The sequence below is a fragment of the Xiphophorus hellerii genome, chromosome 4 (assembly GCF_003331165.1).
Source record: "Xiphophorus hellerii strain 12219 chromosome 4, Xiphophorus_hellerii-4.1, whole genome shotgun sequence".
Classification (NCBI taxonomy): Eukaryota; Metazoa; Chordata; class Actinopteri; order Cyprinodontiformes; family Poeciliidae; genus Xiphophorus; species Xiphophorus hellerii.
Genome location: NC_045675.1, coordinates 20,997,294 through 21,015,518, shown reverse-complemented (window position 1 = coordinate 21,015,518; position 18,225 = coordinate 20,997,294). Strand labels below are relative to the sequence as shown.

The window sequence follows — 18,225 nt, the reverse complement described above, 5'->3', positions numbered from 1 at the left end:
AGTTTGGACACACCTTTCTAATTCAATGGGTTTTCTTTATTTTCATGACTATTTATAAGGCAAGAAATCCCACTTATTAACCTGACAGGGCGCACCTATGAAGTGAAAACCATTTCAGGTGACTACCTCTTGAAGCTCATCAAGAAAATGCAGAGTGTGTGCAAAGCAGTAATCACAGCAAAAGGTTGCTACTTTGAAGAAACTAGAATATAAGGGGTATTTTCAGTTGTTTTACACTTTTTTGTTTAGTGCATATTTCCACATGTGTTATTCATATAGTTTTGATGCCTTCAGTGTGAATCTACAATGTCAATAGTCATGAAAATAAAGGAAACTCATTGAATTAAAAGGTGTGGCCAAACTTTTGGTCTGTACTGTACATGCTGTTGTTTGATGCATTTATAGACCAAAACTTTTGGGAGTTCTTAATTATGATGAATAAAGAGAAAAAAACTGTCAGATGAGGGCTTCAAGAGCCGCCACAGGGAGACATAGAAAATGAGCTACAGCTGTCACCTTCCTTGTGTTAAGCCACTCCTGAAGGAGAGAGCAAATCTGCAGCTCCTTAACTTTGATGAAAGAGTTAATGGGGTGGACTGCTGCTCAGCGGCCTAAACTCTTTTCAGAGGAAGGCATTTTTTGCGTTTTGTTTGGTAATCAATGTGCCAGAGTATGGAGGAAGTATAGAGAGCCTCAGATTCCAGTGTGGAGGAAAAGTGTATCCACAGCCAAAGGTAATTTTAGGGAGCAATGTGTTCGGCTTATGTTGATTCACTGTTTTTTCAAGTTCAAAATCAGAGCAGCCCTCTATCAAAAAGTAAATAAATAAAATTGAATTGAAAAAACAGCACTTTATACTTCCCTCTGCTGGAAGGTTTTATGGAGAGGTAAATGTAATTTTCCACATGTAGTTGGCACCTGCCCACGTTGCTATTTGTACCAATATCTGTTGTAATGATCAACACACTTTTCTCTAAACTGGCCTGTCCTAAACTCCAAATACAGTCCATGAGATATTCTGAAGAGGAAGATGGGAGACAGCAGATCCAGTCAAGTTAAATACTGATGCTGAAACAAGCAGGGCTTCATTAATACCACAGCAGAACTATAGATTAGTTACCACCATATATGTATGAAGAGCTTCACAATTTAAATTGAATTACTAAAATAAAATGTACCTTTCCACGATAAAATTATAAAATATGGTAACTGTTAGAAACAGCAAAAGGAACTTCTACCCTTTTGCTTTTGATATCAAAAATATAGTATTTTTGTGTCAGCACAAAGATGCTGAGCCACTGTACCTGCTGGGGTGTATGTACCATGTCTGTTTGTTTGCTATTTTGACAAGCACAGAGGAAAAAACACAGAAAACTCCCTGCTCAGTGATTATATCATCTGATGTACAGTAAAGCTCTTTGATATGTACTCTGCCATGCTGCTGCTTTTTATTTCTTCTCTTCTGTCTATCATACTCATAGGAAATAAACACTTTGAGCAGCAACTTAGAATTCCCATATGTTTAAAATAAAAACAATTATATATATATTTTTTTTCAAGTCTAGCGGTAAAAGAGAAATATATACCACTAAACAAAGAACAGAGAAACCAGCTGTTGATTTTAAAGCATGCTATGGTGCATGAATGTTCCTGAGAGACTAACAGGGATAAAGCCATGGATTAATTTTTGTCTCCACAGACCACAAAGCCTGCTGACCTTCTTTCAAGGACTCAAAACATGAAAAACAGGCAGAAATAAACACATAGATAAAAGATGATGCATTGCACGGTTGCAACACAGCAACATTATGAGAAAACTCCAAATTAGTCTAAGTTGGGGGTTAGTCTGACTGTCACAAATACAGTATTAGAAATGAATAGTGATCCAGAATGATAGTATCAAACTCACAATTAATTTTTTTTGTGAGAAGTAAAATTCTCCGCACATTTTTAGAGCTTATTTGCCAAATTTTGCTGAGTAGATATGGCATGAATAACCCCTTGCAGCTTTGGCGAGAGAAGTCGTTCCAAGTTTGCAGAATTGGACAGAGTGCTGGAGCCAATTCTGCCTCCTCCAAGTTGTTGGGCTCTACTTCTGCAGTTGGGTGAAAGCCAAAATGTACCCACATTGCTACTGTGGAGTCTGGCTTTACAAGAAATTACAAAAAGATTGCCTCGAGATAAACAGTTGGTGGCCCAAATTTTGCACTTGGGTGCCATTAGTAGAAATGATTGAGATGATCACATCAAAATAGAAGCAATCAAACCCCAAATTGTTCAAAATTCTTTGGAAACAGAGAAGAAAGTATGATTTTATTAGTTTCATGCAGCTGTTACAGATAAATAAATGTAGCAAAAATTCTTCAGTGTAAGTTATTGCACTCACACAAAAAGTGATTTTTTAATTTAGACACAGTACCTACTGTATAAAAAGTTGCCAATTTTTTTTTTACAAGATTAATATCTCCTTCCCTCAGCATTCTTCAATCATTTCTCAAGAGATTCATGAAAACCAAGTACATGCTGATATTTCACTAACCTGAATATTTCACTACCACTTAAACAATTCTCTCTTGAACTGCCAAAGCTATTATGCTAAGAGACATCAAGTTTCCAGTAATATATTAATACCTTTTGTAGTGTGCAGCTGCAAGAGGTGAATCAATAGCCCAAGACTCCTTATCCTGCCAACATATCCGTCTTTGGGGAGTCTTTCTCACACGCTCAAGTATAGCTGCAGCAGTAATGAAGACTTCTCTATTGAATTTTTCTTTACACTTCTGCTGAATTTCAGATGTATATGTCAGAATTACTTTAATGCATATGAAGAACTGGGTGTGTTAGTGCACATGAAGTCTTCTCTGCTTGACTATCTTTCCTGTGCTTGTCAATTTTCTAGTCTCAAGGTGGTTGAGATGTGGTTCAAGATCACTGGTGGTTCTTGTATCCCCTGTACTTGTAGTAAACTATGTACAAAATAAATCAGAAACAAATTAGAGTTTACATAAAACTAATGATGAAAAACACTGAAGAACAGGTCAAAAACATTGATCTTTGCTTTAACAGATAAAACTCAAAGGGAAGTGCTGAGGAAAATAGTTTGAGAAATCTCATTAGAAACTGAGGCAGGCGACATTGAATAGAGGAAGAATTGTCAGCATTGTATATATCTGTAAAGTCAGAAGTTGAATCCAAGACTAACATCAACAACTTGGTAAAGTTCTAGTTGCAAGTTGGACACCTGGTAGAAATTGTCTGTTGCTGTTTTCAATGACCTGGATATATTACTCAAAATGTAAAGCTAATTGTATTTTTTCTGAATAATATGTACCCAAATATTAAAAGAACAAGTTTTCAAAAAGAAGTTTGTGATATTAAAAATGTTGTCATATGTGTGTGAAAGATTCTATGATGCAAAAACCATCAGGAGAGGAAAAGAAACTGTAAAAAGCTTGACATGTCTTGCCATGTACACAAATTGGATGACGCTTAAAAACACACATGCACGGGCGTGCTGTGGTGGCGTAGGGGATAGCGCGACCCACGTTTGGAGGCCTTGAGGCCTCGCCGCGGCCGTCGCCGCATGTCTTCCCGCATGTCTTCCCCCCTCTCCTTTCCCCTTTCCTGTCAGCCTACTTTCATATAAGGGACACTAGAGCCCACAAAAGACTCCCTGGAGGGGAGAAAAAAAACACACACATGCACTTCTTACACATAGCACTTTTAGCTCAGCTGAACAACTGTGCTGCTCTTAATGATATACTAATTCAATTCCAGCCCATTAAGTGGCAAAAATGCACTGACTTATGCACAGTTTACTGTAAAGAGAAGAACAAGAAAAGACACTATAAAAGAATAAAATAACGTGATTAGTCACCAGGACATAAGGTACTTCTCGGTTGTTTTTATCTGAATGATAAATTACACACACCAGATAAAAAACAACTATATTTTCTTAAAGCAAGCTTTGTGGTCCTTCTTCTTCATCTGCTAATGGTTTTACCAATTGTTTACTTTATCTACATTATCTTCTGGCTGAGGTTATTATTGTCCCTCTCAGCATGTGCAGGTGTTGCAATAAAGCTCATAGGCTGCCCTTGGAAGTCTGCAGTCACCCCAGACAGACTTTTAGTGGGCCAGGACCGATGACAAAATGTATGCAACACATTTATAAGCAGTAGCTCGGACTAGGTGGGTTTACTTAAGCAATTATACAGCAGTAGTCATTTTAAATATTCTAAACACAAAGCAGCCAGATTGGATATTTATTGGTTGCTGAGAAACAAACATCACTTCCCCTTAGAATTTAAACTTTGAAAGACGGGGTTATTTTGTTGATCTTATCACATAGGAGCTTGAAATGTTTTATTTCATACACCAAAATGGAAAACATATGTATATTTCTCGGACTATAAGCCGCTACTTTTTCCCCACTCTTTGAACCATGCGGCTTATAGCCCGGTGCGGCTTTTCTGTGGGTTTTTCTTCAACCACCAGGGGTCTCTTTAGCAGGAAGTGAATCATTGTAAGTCAAAGTTGGAAATCAAAGAAGAAAGCGCTAATTTGAATTTAGAACAAGCACATGTTAGCAGCAGGCACGACAAAGAAATGTTTTCGATCATGGAAACCACACGAAGAAATTCATATGATGCAGCTTTTAAGTTGAGGGCTATAAATCTGGCAGTACAGATTGATAGCCGCTGTACGTAAGCTCGGCATGTGGAAAACTGAGAGCGGCGGAGATACCAGCAGCTTATAGCCCGGTGCAGCTTATATATGTACGTTTCCAGTTTTTAAAAAAAAACTTTGTGGGTGCGGCTTATAGTGAGGTGCACTCTACGTATAGTCCGGAAAATACGGTATTTTATTATTTGTGACATAACACAATAAGTATGCAACACTAATTCTGTTTTAGTGCAACTATAATGTATCTTAACACATTAATGAAATATATATTAGTGAGAAGGTCCTTGTTTAAACATGTAAAAAAAAAACTTTTCTAGATGAAAAAAATATAACCAAAAGTCTATAAAGATAGATTTGAGTATGACTCAAATTTATAAAAAGAAATCATCAGAGAAATCATGAAGACCACTGAGAGCATTCCTGCTTGATATTTGGATTAGCAGCATTCTTTTTTTCAGATTTTGCACAGCCAGGATGATTAAGAAGAAAATGATATTCGTTCTTGATGACGCCTAAGAAATGGAGATCACTTCCACTTGACTGACTCATCCAGTATTTATATCACCAACAGGCAAAAATCTACTTACAAGGCTGTTTGTTCTTGACATGTCTGCTACAGAGACCATCATACATAGTGTTTAGTCAATTTGAATGCCTGGGTCCATTAAATGCACATGGTTAAACAATGAGATGCAGTATTTCATATTACAGCAAATCACAAACCACTAAAGATCTCAGTTAAGTTAAAGCAGGTGAATGTTAAGAGACATTAAATAATAAAAGTGCTTTGTATGCCGGAGAGAAGGCAAGGACACTGGACATCTCAAGGGCTACGCAAAGTTGAATGTGAACGAAGTTTCTGACGAGATCTGTCATTTAACAAAACAACTGACAAGGTGTTGATCCGTTTAATCTCAGTGGTATCAGTTCTTAGAGGGTGAAAATACTCATGGCCTGGGGAATTGTGGGGAGCTTCAGTTACACGAGAACTCAATCTGCCCAATTAAAAAGAAATGAGTAAATAAAATCAATGAGGATCATTTACACTGTGGTGTCAAAAGACTCAACAGAGGTCACCACAAGCCTAAATCTTAATTAGCTGAAATAATTTGTTCACAGAGGGCAACATGAAGCCTTTGGCAAGAATACGCACAAGCCCTGAAAACTGTGTAACATCAGTGAATTGGGTTTTAAAATTACAAAATCTTACATTTGATCAATTTACGGGATGAATGAATGTGATGCGTTGACACGTGACTATTGTTGATTAAAAATCTATCTGTGATTTTGTCTTTAGGCGGATAAATGTATTTATTTATTTGTTTATTTATTTTTTTGATTTGGCAAACACAAGTATCGGAGTAGATACATGGGAGAAGAAATTAGAAAAGCTGGTTTTATGACACCAGCCTTCCACAAAAAGACTGGTTTTTACACATTAACAGTGAAACTAACAAACTCCAACAAGCTCACACACATTTTTGTTCTGCTGAGGAGTAATAGCTAACACCTGAATTCTACATTTTTAAACCAAGGTAGACATGCCTCACTTAAACAAAAAACTTGGATGGCATATTTTACCTATGTTTTATTTTCTGGCAGTATGCACATTGCATCAGTTTGTTTTAAACACAAAAAGGGAGAAGAAAATGAAGACTTTTTAATTCTTTAAGAAAGAAAGAAAGAAATCAAATTAAATTAAGTAAACTTTATGAATGGAAAACAACTGTTGTCTGCTGTCCTGTCAATATTTATGTGGTTTTCTCTTTCTCACAGTATATCAAAAATCATTTTTTGATAAGAAAGTAAAATTACTTAGATGTGGGGGTTGCCTTTTCAGTTTCACAGATGTCTATGATGTAAAAAGTATTCAACATTTTTCTCATCATTTCAAAAACACCCAGATCCAAAATATTTCTAGAGGATCTGTCCGTCTGTCCAAGTGAGACTTGCTGAAAAGATTTCCAAAGGGCCTGCATCACCTCAAAGTCATTATTTTAAAGTTGAAGAGCAGTGGTTCTACTCTGAGCCTCCACTTTTCCTCATACTATCTCAAAGGCAAAGTTTATCCACATTCTGTATATTTCCCATTAGGGCAGGGAAATTCTGAACAATGGAAATATTTCAACTCATTTTCGGGGGACAAACATTGCTGCAGGGTGCAATGAAAGATCACACACTGTTTTTAAAAACCTGTAAACCTTCAAAATCTTTAGTACAAACCTTAAATGTTAGTGTCCTCAATGTTATTACCCCCAAAAGCCTGCAAGTAGGCTTTTGGGGGTTGTTGCAGGAGAGATATTTGTTGTATGGCTTCTAAAAAATAACTTTACACATGCTTAAAGGTTGTAGTTTGACACCTGAATTCTACATTTTTAAACCAAGGTAGACAAGGTAAACTAGTTTGAGTTAATTAAGAGCTTGTGATGGATTCAGTTAATATCTCCCATTACGTCTATCCAGTCATGGTTGAGATTACAATGTTACACTGATGCCATTTATCTGTCAAAAGTAGTGTTGATCATGATGTAAGCCTGAAAAACTGGAGCACCGTTTGACTAACAGCACGAGTCCTCTCTCTCCGTCTCTCTGAGGGCATTTTAACAAGGTGCTGACAAGAAAAATGATAATGATGTGTCTGTCATGAAGCAGTACTAGGTAAATTTGTCATGATGGCAGATGAATGATTGCCTGGTATCATCCAGTGGCCAAAGCATGAATTTACCTCCTGAATATTTTAACACCCACCCACGCACACACACACACACCCCAAGTCGGGGTGGCGAAAATCACTCAACGCTACTTCAAGTAGGTAGCTCACACCCTTTCCCAGGTTTTCCTTCACCGTTCACTGGCATTGTCTTTTATTCAGCCTGGAAGGCATGAAGTCATTACAGTAACCTTTACATAGCGTAAAATACCCGACAGTGACTGTTCCTTTAAATATATGGCACAGATGCTATAATCACTCTTCTTTTCAAGAATAGCTCTCTATAGAAGGTATACTAAAGGTTTTTACTGCTTCAGTGATGCAGAGATGTCATGAATAAGGACAACTCTGGCACAGTCCTAACTCCTGCTTTGTCAATGCTTATAAAGGCTGTAGCTTTAAATATTAGCATTAAGATTTATATCTTGTTGCTGTGCATGTGTCCATTTGTTTTTATGTTATTTTGTAAGCAGTCACGGACTGCTATGTAATTGGGATGGAATGTCGTCTCTTCTTTGTCAATTGGTGGGAAGCCTCATCTATTCTTAATCTGCTATAACACTGCATATGGCGAATACTGTGCTCTGCTTCCAAATCTATTCTCTTCTATGTGTTGTCCAATGGCAGATTGGATTTGTGCTGCACTGAGCTGCACACAGCACAAGAGCGAACATAAGGAGCGCGCACACTGTGCTGAACTTTGAATAATTTTAACTCGGCGCAGCACTCTGTGACAACACCTCGACACATCTAATCAGAGGGAAACACACACAAACTTTTTGGAGTTTGTGTGTTTGTGTGCAGTAGGTATGTTGTGCTATAAGATTTTTGTATGATAACATTCAAAAATGAAAAAAAAAAAGTTTCCAAAAATTGTGGCATTAAAATAAAACTATAAAACAAAGATTTTGAAATATATAACATATAATTGCTTCAATTTTAAGAAACAAACAAACCAGTATTTCTGCTCCTACAATTATATTGCATGCTAACATGAATATAATTTTGATGTTGACCCATATGCTCAGAAAGAGAGCAGTGGATGAGAAAAGTAAGTTTGCCTAAAATCAGTCACATATTTCATCTCCTCATGAATGAGTTAAATCTCTTTCCACTATGGATAATTTGAAGATCAAGTTTGAATCATTTTTTTAATATGAAGTTTTAAAGTATATTGGAGTTTTTATTCAAACAGATATTCGGGATATTGGAAGAGCAAAATAAACACCACCTAAATTATTCATGCCTTATTGCTCAGAATATTATGACTTTTTCTGGATTCTCTTTCTTGTTCTGCTCTGAAAAGATTACATTGAGGGCCTAAAAAGCTGATGTTGTATAGTTAATTATTAAGTAATTACATAGTTTCCAAGATTAACACAAAGGTAAACAATTTGTTGTATACAGATTATTGTACATACATATAACTCTTGTAAATTGTTGCCAAAATAGTGTTTGTTTCTTGTTGTCATTAAGGTTGGAGAACTAGTTTGTGTGAAACAGATGTGAACTCACTCTGCCAAGTGCTTCATTCTAGCTACACCTGATCCACAGAGAAAACCCCACCCCTCCTCTAAATATAATAACATGAAATAAAAGGAGCCTGAAATAAAAAAGTTAAAAAATAAAAGTTCATGAAATACATGCAGTAACTTTACAAAATAAACATTTTGTGACATTTATTTGATGTCCCCATGAACATTAGGTATGTCTTGCTGCTGCTGACAGTTTCAGAACAATGAGATTATTCCATTTAACTTGATTTTTCTTTTCTCTGAACCTTTCTATCCACCAGTCTCCTCATGTCCATTGCACATTATAATTTTAACAACTATGTTGGTTTCTAAATTAGGCTTAACCTTTCTTGCTTTGGCCTTCAGACCATGGTTAGGAGATGTGAAGCCACTGTTTGATACAAAACCAAGTTAACTCTTAGCACTGCTGTCAGTATGAGGAATCATGGCTTTTGTAGCTGTAGTTAGCAATATTTACATTTACTGTAAATATTTACATATTTGTAAATATTTAAATATATTTACATATACTGTCAGTAGTTTTTTTTTCATCTTCAGGCTATTCTTTAGCTTTGTATCAACTTGTTTTATTGAATTCCTGTGCATGCACATACAGCCTTAACGTCCAACACTAAATGTCTCAATCTATCCAAAGAGGCATGTTCAATCCTCTAATCAAATTAAAGTAGCCACATTCCTTAGTTTTTGGATGTTAGATGTGCTATACCAGGTAGATCCAGACATTCAACTTCTCCAGAATAGATAAGTCACCAGGTTTTACTTCTCTTTCATTAACAAGAGGTGAACTTTAGGAGAATGGCTCTCACTGTCTTTGAACAAACAATCCAAAATCTATTGAGTGATCAGGATAGAGAAGTTGTATTTTTAGGAATTTTCAAGCCATTCCCACCAAAATACTAACAGACTGCCAAATCAATCCCTTCTCAGCTTGAAGCATAGAGTACAGTTTCAGGATCTGAACTAGACCAAAACAAGCCTGAATTCTCTAAACCCACAACATTAAAAAACCAACAACTTTTAGCAGCTCCCATTTCCCATCCTTATCGGTAAACCGGCTGCCTGGGCTTTTAAGGAATTGCTTGACAGAGACATTCTGCATTCAGCTCTGCAGCTGGGGAACTCAAGCTACTTCCTCTGTATCTTTTCAGTCTCCCTGCAACCAGTAACAAACTCGGATGTTATTTGTGAGAGTGCACTCTGCGCTACACCCTAGCACAGCACAGACTATATATTGTGTTAGAGCAACATTAGGCTTTGCTCTAGTAATGATAGAGAGTGTTTGATGCATTGTAAATCCTTGAAAAAAAAAAAAAGCAGTGTATCAAAGTGTCATCGACCAACTGTATCTTATGACTAACCTTGTAGGTCTAAGCTTATAGGAGAAAATACCTGTGTGGCTTAAAACAAATGGCTGCGATCTCAGCAGTATAACCAGAATTTACTTCCATTACCTCAAAGCTCAAAATCTGTGAAAAATTTTAGCTTTGTATGAGAAACCACTATCTCTAAATGCTTGAATTTTTTTCCGAAGCCAGAAGCTGCCTAACCTAACCAACTGTTTTCATTCATTTTTATTCTTGTTTGGAGTCTGTGTAAGAAGAACTCCACACACACAGAACACTGGCAAAGTACAGTTATAATTTTGAGAAAATAAAAATGAAGAAATCCTAAAAATGATGTCGCATGAAAAAAAAAAAGCCTTGAAGGATTTTCATACATATGAATCATTGCACCCGTGCAAATGATTACACAAATGTAAAAACAAATCATATTTTAAATGTTTCTATTGATGCAGGCTTAGAAAATATATTTATGGATTATTTTCATAATGTAAAAAGTAAGACATGGACATCATTTTTATTTTCCATAGGTATGTTGGCATACTCGGGTTGGCCGTTTGTGTCGGCCCATATAAATGACTTTTAACTGAGACAGGCGGCATTAGCCGAGACAAGTGCCTTCCTAATTCCTCTGAAAAAGGCTTACCTTGTGTTACTCAGAGTGCCACTGCCAATCATTATGCAGCAATTTAATTCAAAGTAAGGCATTAGTAAGTAAGCTTGTTACATTTTGTTAGTTTCAAAGAATTTGTCTTTTTCCTGTCCCCTTTACAGTACTTACAGCCTGCATTTCAAGTTAATAGAGAGCAGACATGAAATGTTAATAGCATTAACAACTACAGTTTCAGTTATTTTACTAAGCCAAGAGATATAAAAACAAGGGTTTGCTTCAACTCTTCTTTTTGTAATTGAACACTGATGGTGCACTGTTCAGCAAAGGTGTTCACAAATAAAACTAGATGTACAATGTTATGCCTGTGAATGATACATTAGTATCTACAGTGCATTATTTTTTCCCCTCTTGCCAGGAGTTCAAAATACTACTGTTGCATGAATGCAATTAGTCTTTTGTTTTTAGGCTAAACATTATTATGTGGTGGGCAAATAAATAAGCATTAGATTGCAGCCCACAAGCTCAATGTAATCAGTGTTGATTCTGCCAAAGGAACTGTATTTTGTATGATTATTTTTAAAATAGTATTGAAGAATATAATTAAATTATGCAGCTATGGAGATTTACGCTCGTATATTTGTAACACAATCAAGGGGGTGTTTTGCTGTGGCAAATCAGTGTAATGTAGTACTAACAATATGTGAGTTTGATTTGATTAGGATTAATTACATTGACAGAGTTAAACTGAGTAGGGCACTCATTGGCAACAAACATGGGAATATGCTACATAACTATATGAAAAGAAAAACAAACAGAAGCTCGGCCAACTAACATTTTCCTAGGCCAACCCCTGCATTGATTTCAGCAAATTCCCAGCATTCCAGTATGCATGTTTATCATTGTTTATGGCAAAAAATAAAATTTGTTTCACAGAGCTGAGCCTCTTAAGCTGTTGTATGTTCTACACTATATTTTATTATATGATGTCTTTTTCTTTCAGTTTATGTAAATATAAATAGCTATAGACAAACAGCAGATGTAGTAATTGCAGCAACAATGCCCCTGTTGTGCCTAATAATTCTGCATTTATTTCAGTGCATTGTGGCAAACAAATAGCAACAAAAACTGTTGAATTACATGTATAAATTGATTTTCAAGCTTTAATCACAACATTTTCTAATTCTTCATTAGGTCATTTTTAACATAAGCAATCACTTTAAGGATAATGATACTGAAACAAAAAAGAAACAGGGACAATGTCACATTTATCTCTTCAACTTTTTGGTTTTCTAAGCTAAACAACTAATAATCATGTTGGTCTCTCTCGATAACCATGGCTATAAATAGCCTATTAAACTCAAGGGAAGATACCTTAACTTCTATATAGTTTGATATTTATTAGCTAAATTGTTAAGTATAATATTGTGATAAGGTGGGCAAGTTTGTCTTCCTAATCATTGTGTTCCTCATTCTAAGTAACAAAAAAATACATAAATAAATGTGCATAAAAGGCAGCAGCATAAGTAATTTTGCTAGTTTTAATCAGCAAAGTTGCAACTTTGACATTTAAGTATATTTCCAAATTAATAATGTTTGTTACTAACAACCAAGCACAACAGCATCTTCACACCCATAAACCTTAAAAAAGTGTGAAAATCTTTAGGTGTCCACATCTCGACTCTAGATTGTCACGTCACCTTCTGCTCTCACCTGCATCCGTCTGCCAAATCACCTCTCTTAGTATAAATTGACTTCACTGTTTTCTTCATTCTCTGTCATATTCAGCTTGTATCCTGTTATAGCAGCCTGTTCTGTGCACAGCTCACTTTTCCCCCTTCCATTGGATTTATGTTTTAAGATTTCAGTAGCAGTAGAACTGATGTAGCATTGGTTAACAAAAGCATTTGGGTTCTATCACATGCCAGCATACTAAATGCATGTTTATTTCAACATTAGGTTCCTCTCTACATTTGATTGTTATTATTAATTGTTTAGATGATTGTGTCTAGAGCAGCAATTTTCAACTTTCAGATTTGGATAGTGCACAGACTGAAAGGCAAATCTTTTCCTAGTGCTTGTTCATTTCAGTGGGGGAGATGAGAGTAAAACACAGCATATTGCTATAACAAGAATTGTTACAATGTTCAAAACACGTAGTTCAGTTTGTAGAGTAGAACAGCTCTTGAAATAAGTTTTGCAAGCTTTGTTCATGTCTAATTAATTGGAATTACAGAGAAAACATGTTAAGAGTGGTGCTTACTTTTTTGAGGCAAGTCAGACAGATCTTTAGAAATAAAGGACAACACCCTGAGTGTTTCAAAAAGTGTTGTTAGAACATTGGAGCATTAAAGCTTTCTAAAGTCTATTTAGCCCATGTAGAGAAGACTGTCGAGAAACTCTGAAGGAGCAAAGTATTGACCACTGTTATTCTTTTTTATTATAAAATCTCTTAAAGACCCATCAGATAATTTGCAGAACTTTACAAAACATAATCTTATAAGTATGTTTTTTTTTCTGTTTTTTCCATTGAACTCTCAAAATTTATTATATTACACTACACGATGGGCAGATATTTTCAGGTTAGAATTGTGCCTAAAGTTCAAAACATGGAGTTCTCAACAATAAGAACAGAAACATTTGAGTATAAAAAAAGTAACTGAAATGGAAAAAAAAAACAATTAAACAACAACAAAAGAAAATCATAGAGCTCACAGTTTAGGCAAACGTACAAGGCAGACAATGACATTTTTACTCTAAATTGTATGTCTGCTGTATGTATTTCAGGTGTCTCTGGGCACCTGGAACATTTGTGTCAGTCATTGTGATGTGACAGTGTCCGGTTGCACTTCAAGTTCGTTTTATATACAGTACAGACCAAAAGTTTGGACACAACTGTGTGTCCAAACTTTTGGTCTGTACTGTATATATATGTACTGTATATATAGTACAGAATTAGGTGCGACGAAAGACGTTCAATTTGTTGAAAGTACATATCTTGAAAAAATTAATGTTCCCTATTCTTTAAGGTCAAAACCTACAATAAAACACATACAATAGCAATCATAAAGTGGATTTTTTAAAATTATAATTAATAATAAAAGGAATTTATTCATCACTAGATTGATAAATAAAATTTGGACATAAGATTAACATGGATCTTTAATATGTTGTGCAGAAAAACAGTTTGGTTTAAACTTTTAGTTATAAATGGAGGAGTCAACATTACTTTAGTTGGATTTAAAGAGATTAATATACATTGCGTTCTCCGTGTTGACTTTCAGTCAAATGAAAAAATAAATAAATAATCATTCTCCTGTTTGCCGTTATTGACATTTTACCACAAGCAAAGTCCTTTGGTAAATGATAACAGGGGGTCATAAGAAAATTAAAAGCTTAGTACCCTAAGAAATCTTCTCCAATATTTGATTCCTGAGATGACAATGACAGACAGTGTACAAGCTCAATCCATAGATTCCTATAATGCAAAGATGTGCTTCAGTGAGGAGAACTGACCTGCGATGCGTTTGGAGGTTGTTGGTAAAAGGGAAATCAATAAATCTTTTGAGCCAAGCTGTAAGCAAGTCAAATTTCTCCAGCAACTGATAATGAATAAAAAAATGTCAACTGACACCAAATTCTAGCTTTTATTGGTAAAAGTAAGTATTTTTAAAGTGATTCTTCTGAAAGCTTAAATGGTAAAAGCATGCTATAAAAATATCCAAAATAAAACCATATTTTTTGTCTAATTTATATTTCAAATGTCTTTAGTGAGAGCAGAATTCAAGTCAAATTCTAATTCTGTATAATGGCAACACCAGTAACACAATTTTTTTGTTTTTTTCATTCAATTGCAACAACAGCTTTTCCATTACTGTCAGGCACATTTTCCCTTTGTTGCAATTGATTTGCTTCTTCAACACCAAACAAGACACAAACTTTTTAACACATGTCATAAAGCTGTGAGACATCTCATTCAGTGCACAAGGACCCGTGTTGATCTGAGACTTCAGATTTGCCATCGAGGAGAACAAACGGTAAGTCATCTGACGACTTTTCAAATGACAGGCCCTGTCACAAAACAGCCAACAGCTTAGAAGTGCACTTCACTTGACACAGTCTTCGGGGATGTGTCTTAAAAAACGTCGCCCCATTTAAAAAAAAAAAAGAAAAGAAAGAAAAAAAAAGCGTCAGTGTGGGTGGGAGGATGAGATTGGGGTACATAACAAATAAAGAACTGGTCTACAAAGGATCCAGAGGGAGCACTCTATGTGCATCCCTGGTATCCATTTAAGGGGAGAGCTTACAGCCGCCAGCTACTTACAGCTAAAGTGAAGTGCTATATTACTCACCAAGCTCAGCTGGAAATGCTATAGAAAATGTGTTTGCCTAGGATCTGCTCCCCTTTATCAATCCCAAGCAGCAGGGACCAAAGCTTTAAACACCATGCCAGGGTTCCAGCAATAGCAAACAACATTTCAGACAGAAAAAAAGGAAATGTTTGCACAAATAAGATTTCAGTTTTGTCTCTGCAAATCCTCTAAAGCTAAATTGAACAGTGCACATCCTCCCGATTCCCTTGACTACAGGACATGGACAGAAATATGCACACTTTGAAAAAAAGCTTGAATTAACAAAGAAACAGACAACTGGAAAAGGAAAAAACAGGCAGAAGTCCAATTAATTTGAATCTTACCAATGAACAGGTTCCATTCAGCATCCAGATCCGCCTGGTTTGCGAGACAGCCCCTCATAACATTGTAACAATAATTGTGACAGGGCTTCAGCCCAGGCATGCCACGGCAGTACGGACAGTAGAGCATCTGGGTCAAGGCTCTGACGCAAGCTGGCACTACGTTCACCTGCAAAGCAAACACAAGCTCTTTGTTAGGACTCATTCAGTCATTTTAGAACCTTTCCTGTTAAAATGGAGAAATTGTGAAATTAATATCAGACATTTAAACCCCAAAATTGAAAAGTCAAAGTTTTTGACAAATATCCTCAGTTTTCCACTTTTGGATCCTCCAAAGCTTGAAAAGTGACAACCTAAAAGATAAACGCTGTGACAATACTGGGTTTATGACTCTGTCCGTCTCAATTCCTAGTGAAAGCTGTGCCTTTTGTTGTCGGTCCCTGTCACTGTAGCAACTTTAGTGAAAGTGACAGGATTCTCACATCTGCTTCCTGTTAGAGGAGAAGATGCACAACAGAGAGTGCATCTGATAATTGGCCTGTCATCCTCTGTATTCATGCTTGACTTTAGATTTTGTCCAACACACTCTAGAGACTTCTGGGGTACGTGTTTGTGTGAAGGCTGAAATGGGCTCGGTCAAAGAGGAACCGCCCAGCTATCCTCTATATGTGTGGTGCTGTTGAAAAGTATTTTCCTCCTTACATATTTTTGTCTAATTTAAATGTTTCAGATCATCAAACAGGTCTTTGCATTGGACAAAGATGCATTCACTTATAGTCTATGCCAGCTTAGATTTGCAGGTGTAGCGGGATGGTGTCTATCTTTAACAGTCATTGATGGTTTATAGTTGCCAGTTCATCACAGGACAACATAAAGATAGACTGGAAAGACAGCCATGCGCACGCCCACATTCAGCACTTATGGCGTTTTAAAGTAACAAATTAACCTATTAGTTAAGTTTTTGGACTTTGTAAGGAAGCTGGAGAAACCAGAAGACACCAGCTCAACTCTTTCCTTTTGTTGAATCATGAACACTGAACTTTGCTCTGGCCTGCAGTGCTTTTAAAGCTGTGGGGTTTGTTGCAACCTCATGGGTCACTTGTGGATAAACTGTTGTGAGTAATTTTGGTACTTTTGCCACTCATGAAATGTATTTTAACCTAGGCATAACATATTTCTTTTTAGATGTGCCAAACAGATTTGATTTAAGTGAGCTTAAGTTTGGAGCTAATATGGCCTAGGGGTGACTAATGATGTTGACCTCTAAATATTTGGTAAATCACAGTTAATTCATAATTTAACAACAGAAGCAATTAATGTTTCACATCGGGCGTATATTTCAATATATAGCTCTTATCCCTTTCTTAAATAAAAAATAATAATTTAAAAACTGCCTTTTGTATATGCTACTTTGTTACCTCCTTTTCTGATAATCTGAGCAATTAAAATATGACAATACAGAAAAAAGGAAGTCATGGAACACAGGCAATAAATATTAACATATGGTTGTGTATATCCAAGAGAAGCAATTTGAAAAATATCAGGTCAAATTATGTTGTCAAGAAATAAATATGTCTGCAAACTGCACACACATCATATAAACATGAGTTTGTTTGTTTTTGGGGTTTTTTATTTGTTTGTTTGTTGATGTTATAAGACTGCTTGGGTTTTTGTTAGTTTGTGGGAAAATAAAAAAAAATAACAGACACAAACACAAACAACACAAAACCTTAGTCATAAAAATACCCCACAAATAAAATAAGAAAAACAGAAAGCTAAAAGTGAACTGCATAACGAAACACATTAGTGCTCTTCTGTAGCTCCATGGCAACATCTGAGGCTCTGCGGTGACACTACAGCCAACCTCATTCTTCCACTCTCTCTGTTTTTAACATTTCACGTTGTCTTTGATTTTATTGATGCAATGACCAGACCACCTGTGTGCACGTATGTTTGCATGATAAGAGGAAAAAAGTGTGGAATGAGACAAGATAAGGCCAATGCAGAGAGAACGATAAAGGAAAGTCAGAAGAGCGCTGTTAATGTATTGACTTTCATTGCTTCTCGGATCCAAGGAACAGGGATCAAATGAAGCATTTTTAGCATTTGCAATCTGTCACTGACATCACGCAGTGTATTGTGTGAAGGCCATTAAACTCAGCCGCTGGTTGTCAATTCCATCGCTGCATGTCATCAACCGTTTCGTGTGTTTCTAAATTGTTAATATCTCTGGGAGTGCAGTTAACATATGGGTTATTTTCACAAACAGGTTTCCTTGGGTTGAACTGACATTGCCAATGTATTCATGAAACAGGTTCCAGATATTGTTACACAAACCCCAAAAAATATATATATGATTTTTTTTTTAATGGTTGCATTATGAAGGGTTTGAATTAATAAATAAACAGACAATAAAATGCAAACAACAAATATGTCTGAAAGGTGCCAGTTCCAACACTCCATCCATTATTTTATACTGGAATATAATTACTAAAAAATATTGAATAAATAACCACAATTTTGCTCTATATTTCCAATGGGGGCAGTTCCATTTATCAAAAATAGCTGCAACATTTGATATAAAAACATTGACTAAGTAGTTTAAAAGTTAAAAGACTCAATAAAATTGTTTATTCACAGTGTCAGTATAT

At 35.9% G+C, this 18,225-nt stretch overlaps 1 protein-coding gene across 2 annotated transcripts in view; it reads right to left on the bottom strand.

Annotated features, from left to right (window-relative positions):
• LOC116718713 (glypican-6-like) overlaps positions 1-18,225 on the bottom strand; it is a 160,295-nt gene that overhangs the window by 53,399 nt on the left and 88,671 nt on the right. For both annotated transcript variants that reach the window (XM_032560916.1, XM_032560915.1), the window contains exon 4: positions 15,578-15,743. In XM_032560916.1, the coding sequence (XP_032416807.1) occupies positions 15,578-15,743 (166 nt within the window). The remainder of the gene's footprint in view (positions 1-15,577; positions 15,744-18,225) is intronic.